General features: G+C 52.6%; 1 protein-coding gene across 1 annotated transcript in view; it reads left to right on the top strand.

The window, feature by feature from the left end:
• tg (thyroglobulin) overlaps nucleotides 1-5000 on the top strand; it is a gene marked incomplete at its 5' end in the record, with an annotated part of 28387 nt that overhangs the window by 12625 nt on the left and 10762 nt on the right. Inside the window, 10 exons of the mRNA XM_083678568.1 lie at nucleotides 21-152; nucleotides 231-369; nucleotides 1402-1566; nucleotides 1722-1871; nucleotides 2105-2269; nucleotides 2458-2571; nucleotides 3210-3325; nucleotides 3556-3664; nucleotides 3844-4041; nucleotides 4331-4501. Of these exons, the coding sequence (XP_083534694.1) occupies nucleotides 21-152; nucleotides 231-369; nucleotides 1402-1566; nucleotides 1722-1871; nucleotides 2105-2269; nucleotides 2458-2571; nucleotides 3210-3325; nucleotides 3556-3664; nucleotides 3844-4041; nucleotides 4331-4501 (1459 nt within the window). The remainder of the gene's footprint in view (nucleotides 1-20; nucleotides 153-230; nucleotides 370-1401; nucleotides 1567-1721; nucleotides 1872-2104; nucleotides 2270-2457; nucleotides 2572-3209; nucleotides 3326-3555; nucleotides 3665-3843; nucleotides 4042-4330; nucleotides 4502-5000) is intronic.

Genomic DNA, 5000 nt, shown 5'->3' with positions numbered 1-5000 from the left:
CAGGGGTCCAGGTGTTTCAGACGGTGCAGACCTCTGTGGTGCTCCAGCTGTCCCTGGGGGAGGGGGTGGGGGAGTCTTGCAGCTCGCTGGCCTCCAGGCTCCAGATCTCTCTGCTGCAGGACATGAGGAATACTGGGCTCTGCAGCCTGCAGGTCAGATCCTCCAGACATTACTAGATGAATACAGAGCTGTTCATAGACAGTGTAACAATGTGTGTCTGTGTGTTCCAGCTCCCGTCTGTCTCTGTGTCTGTGTGTGACGACTCGTCCGTCCGTCTGGAGTGTGTGAGGGAGGGCAGCGTCAGAGCTGAGGTCACCTGGAGGGCGTGGCTCTCTGACCTCACCGCTCTGCCTGACCTGCATGACCTCGGTGAGATGACCCCTAGTTACCATAGTTACATGAAAAGCCTGAACAGATGAGTTTTTAGGAAGGTCTTAAAAGAGTCCACCGTGTGTGATGGAGGGTGGGGGTCCTGGAGGACAGGGGGGTGTGATGGAGGGTGGGGTTCCTGGAGGACAGGGGGGTGTGATGGAGGGTGGGGGTCCTGGAGGACAGGGGGGTGTGATGGTTGGTGGGAGTCCTGGAGGACAGGGGGGTGTGATGGAGGGTGGGGGTCCTGGAGGACAGGGGGGTGTGATGGAGGGTGGGGGTCCTGGAGGACAGGGGGGTGTGATGGAGGGTGGGGTTCCTGGAGGACAGGGGGGTGTGATGGAGGGTGGGGGTCCTGGAGGACAGGGGGGTGTGATGGAGGGTGGGGGTCCTGGAGGACAGGGGGGTGTGATGGAGGGTGGGGGTCCTGGAGGACAGGGGGGTGTGATGGAGGGCTAGGGTTAGAGAAAAGGAGGAGGCATCAGAGAGGGCTGCCGGAGTAGCTGTGTTATCTGGTGTAATCCATGTCTCTGTGAGGGCAAGGAAGTGGAGAGACATGAAGCAGACATAAGCTGAGATAGCCTCTGCTTTCCGGACCAATGACTGGCAGTTCCAAAGTCCTCCCGTGACGGTGAGGTTGTGGTTAGTTGAGCATGGTGGGTAGATTAGATTGGAATGGTTGCGAGGGGAAGTGTAGTGTTGATGTGTCCTCCTGATGGATGAAATAACAGGAATGGGGAGGAAGCACATTGTGATATTTGCTGGTATAGAGATAGAGGGTTTGTGGACAATACAAGATGTAGGTAGCACTCAGTACACTCAGAGTAGTGAAAAAATAAATAGAATAACAATACTTAGTAGTTTGGCCTTCCTCTCAGGCCTTCCTCGATGGACTCCACAGATTGACTCCTTCGTCTTCGTGTCAGGATGGTGTCGCAGAGGCTGGCGCCCTGTGACCGTCATGAGTTATAGGCCAGAGCTGTGCTGTGAGGGGTTGTTACCATGGTTACAGTCCAGATGTGTTGTTTCCAGATGTGGCCCTCAGTGAGGACAGGCTGGCGGACGGGCTGCTGAGGCTCATGGGAAGTGAAGTCTATGGCTCCGTCCTGACCTCTGACCCCAGCGTGACCTCCACCTCTGCTCCCACCTTCAGCTGCTCTCAGGGCTTCCAGCCCGTCACACAGGGCAACGGATGTGGTACGTTACCTCCTCCCCCCTCCTCCCCCTCCTCCTCCTCCTACCCCCTCCTCCCCCTCCTCCTCCTCCTCCCCTTGCCTCACCCTCCTCACCCTCCTCCTCCCTCCTCCTTCCTCACCCTCTCCCTTAACCTCCCCTTCCCCGCCCCCCTCCAGTGGTTTGTCCTATCGGGACGTTCTCCAGTGAGGGGGCGTGTCATCCGTGCCCCCGGGGGTTCTATCAGGACCAAGAGGGGCGTGGCTCCTGCACGGCATGTCCCAGAGACACCTCCACTGCTGCACCCGGAGCCTCTGCTGCTACACACTGTGAGAACACACACATACACACTAAAACACACACACACACACACCACACACACACACACACATACACACTAACACACACACACACACACCACACACACACACACACACACACACCACACACACACTAAGACACACACACACACACACACACACAGAAACACAGACACACAAACACACCACACACACACACTAACACACTGTGTTTGTGTGTGTGTGTGCGTGTGTGTGTGTAGGTATGACTGACTGTCAGCATAGTGGACGGAGTTGTTCTGAGCGCGGAGACTTCCTGTTGGCTCAGCAGGACTTCCTGTCTGGAAGATGGGGGTGTGTCACGGCCAGGGGGGAGGAGCTACAGTGGCTGTCCACTAAGGAGCCTCTGTCTGAGGAAGAGTGTAAAGGTATGGACCCTCTGGTGTGTGTGTGTGTGTGTGAGAGTATGTAATACTGTAATATTCCATCAATGGACTGTGTGGTGATTGTGCAGTAAATTACTGTTGTTGTTGTTGTTGTTGTTGTTCGTGTGTGTGTGTGTGTGTGTGTGTGTGTGTGTGTGTGTGTGTGTGTGTGTGTGTGTGTGTGTGTGTAGTGCTGGGGCAGTTTGAAGTGGTCCCCAGGTCTGGTGTGGTTCTAGAAGCTGAAGGGTCAGAGGTCATCAGCTCAGACACACCGCTGGACGGCCAGCTCAGGACGTGTGTGACAGGTGAGCTGTTTCCTTCCTCCTCTTACACATCAGACCTCTTCAGTCCTCTTCAGTCCTCTTCAGTCCTCTTTAGTCCTCTTCAGACCTCTTCAGTCCTCTTCAGTCCTCTTCAGACCTCTTCAGTCCTCTTCAGTCCTCTTCAGTCCTCTTTAGTCCTCTTCAGTCCTCTTCAGTCCTCTTTAGTCCTCTTCAGTCCTCTTCAGTCCTCTTTAGTCCTCTTCAGTCCTCTTCAGTCCTCTTTAGTCCTCTTCAGTCCTCTTCAGACCTCTTCAGACCTCTTCAGTCCTCTTCAGTCCTCTTCAGACCTCTTCAGTCCTCTTCAGTCCTCTTTAGTCCTCTTCAGTCCTCTTCAGTCCTCTTCAGACCTCTTTAGTCCTCATCAGTCCTCTTTAGTCCTCTTTAGTCCTCTTCAGTCCTCTTTAGTCCTCTTCAGTCCTCTTTAGTCCTCTTCAGCTGCGGCTGGAATCTCCTGATCCGAACACTGAATAAACTTCCTGTTGACATCAATGCAGGATGTGTTCCACCCTCTGACAAGCACATTGTGTCTGTGTGTGATTCTGATTGGTGCAGCATAGATCTAGATTGATCTGATTGGTGCAGCATAGATTGATCTGATTGGATGACTGGTGTGTCCCCAGCCTGTGCCCTGGACCAGTCCTGCCATCACCTGGCCAGCTTCACCGATGGCAGCCGCCCTCACTGTGACCTCTACAGCACACACACAGCTAACATCCACTGTAACACCTCTCAACAAGTATGGAGACACACACACACACACACACACACACACACACAGCATCATATATTTGGACATTTGTATGAGGGATGGTTATATGATGGTTGTGTAATGGTTGTATGATGGTTGTGTGATAGTCATGTCATGGTCGTGTGATGGTTATATGATGGTTGTGTGATGGTTGTGTGAAGGTTGTGTGATGGTTGTGTGATGGTTGTGTGATGGTTGTGTGATTGGTTGTGTTCCAGAGCCAGGGGTTTCTGGGTAACGAGGGTGTGGAGGTTTTCCAGGGTCTGAGCTGCTTTCTGAGGGTGAAGACGGCCGACAGACCAGACCTCCTGGTCCTCAGGAAGAAAGGTACTAACCCCTAAACCTCTGACCCCTAACCCTGACCACTAACCTCTGACCCCTAACCCTAACCCTGACCACTAGCCTCTAACCCTGACCTCTGACCCTGGCCACTAACTCTAACCTCTATCCCTGGCCAATAACCCTGACCCCTAGCCCTGACCACTAACCTCTGGCCTTGACCACAGGTCAAGAGTTCACCACGAAAGACCAGAAGACATTTGAGAAGATGGGGTTCCAGAAGGCGGAGTCTGGTGTGTACCGGACCATGGTGTTCGGAGCAGAGGGAACCACTCTGACAGACGTTCATCGTTTCTGTCAGGACCAATGTTCCCGCCACACCTGCTGTGACGGCTTCCTCCTCAACCAGAATGTTCTTAATGGAGGTATGATCGCCATGGAGACTGCAGAGCTCTCTCTAACCCCTAACCGTAACCCCTGACCCTCACTATAACCCTGACCCCTGACCGGTTCGGTTCATAGATGATTTACTACTAAGAACGCGCATCAATATGTGTTTCATAGTTTTTCTACAATGGAAATAATTCTTGCCATCTCTCTTTCTCATCTCTCCATCTCTCCCTCCCTCCCCTCTCTCTCTCTCTCTCTCTCTCTCTCTCTCCACCCCTCTCTGTCCTGGCTCTCCTCTGTCCTCTCCATGCATCCTGGGTGCAGGTAGCATCATGTGTGGTCTGCTGAGCGGACCAGGTGTCCTGCTGTGTCAGGAGGGCGACTGGGATGTGTCTGGTCTGGCGAAGGCCAGGAGGATCTGTGGTGCTGGACTCTCCTACAACAAACAACACAAACAGTTCATCTTCAACTTTGGAGGACAGAGATTCACCATCAGTGAGACAGTCATTTCCTCAACCTCAACTCCTAGTCATTACCTCAACCTCAACACCTAGTCATTACCTCAATGTAATGAATATAGTGTGCAGACTCAAACGCACGACTCAGAGACCAAAACTTAAAATCCAAAAGAATAGTCTTTACTTCCAGAAAAGGTTTGATACACGGGTAGGCAGTAGCTAAAGCAGATCCAATGAGGGGAAGGCAAGGCAGGGTTCGCTACACAGTAATAATCATCTAAATAGTAGGTAAACAATCCGTCAGGGAGATGGCAACAGGGAACGTCAGAAAAACAAGCGCAGATCAAAAAAAACGGGAATACAAAAACACGAGGAGAATCGCTGGTAGGCTTGACACAAGGGTTAGGGTTAGGGTTAGGGTTAGGGTACCCTAACCCAAGGGACAAAGACGAACTGGTAACGAGACAGAGGAAACACACAGACTAAATACACAGGGAAGGATGATGAGGAACAGGTTCAGCCAATCAGGGCGGGGT

This window comes from Argentina silus (assembly GCF_951799395.1).
Source record: "Argentina silus genome assembly, chromosome: 10".
Lineage (NCBI taxonomy): Eukaryota > Metazoa > Chordata > Actinopteri > Argentiniformes > Argentinidae > Argentina > Argentina silus.
Note: the sequence above shows the minus strand (reverse complement) of the source record. Positions and strands in the feature narration are given on the sequence as shown.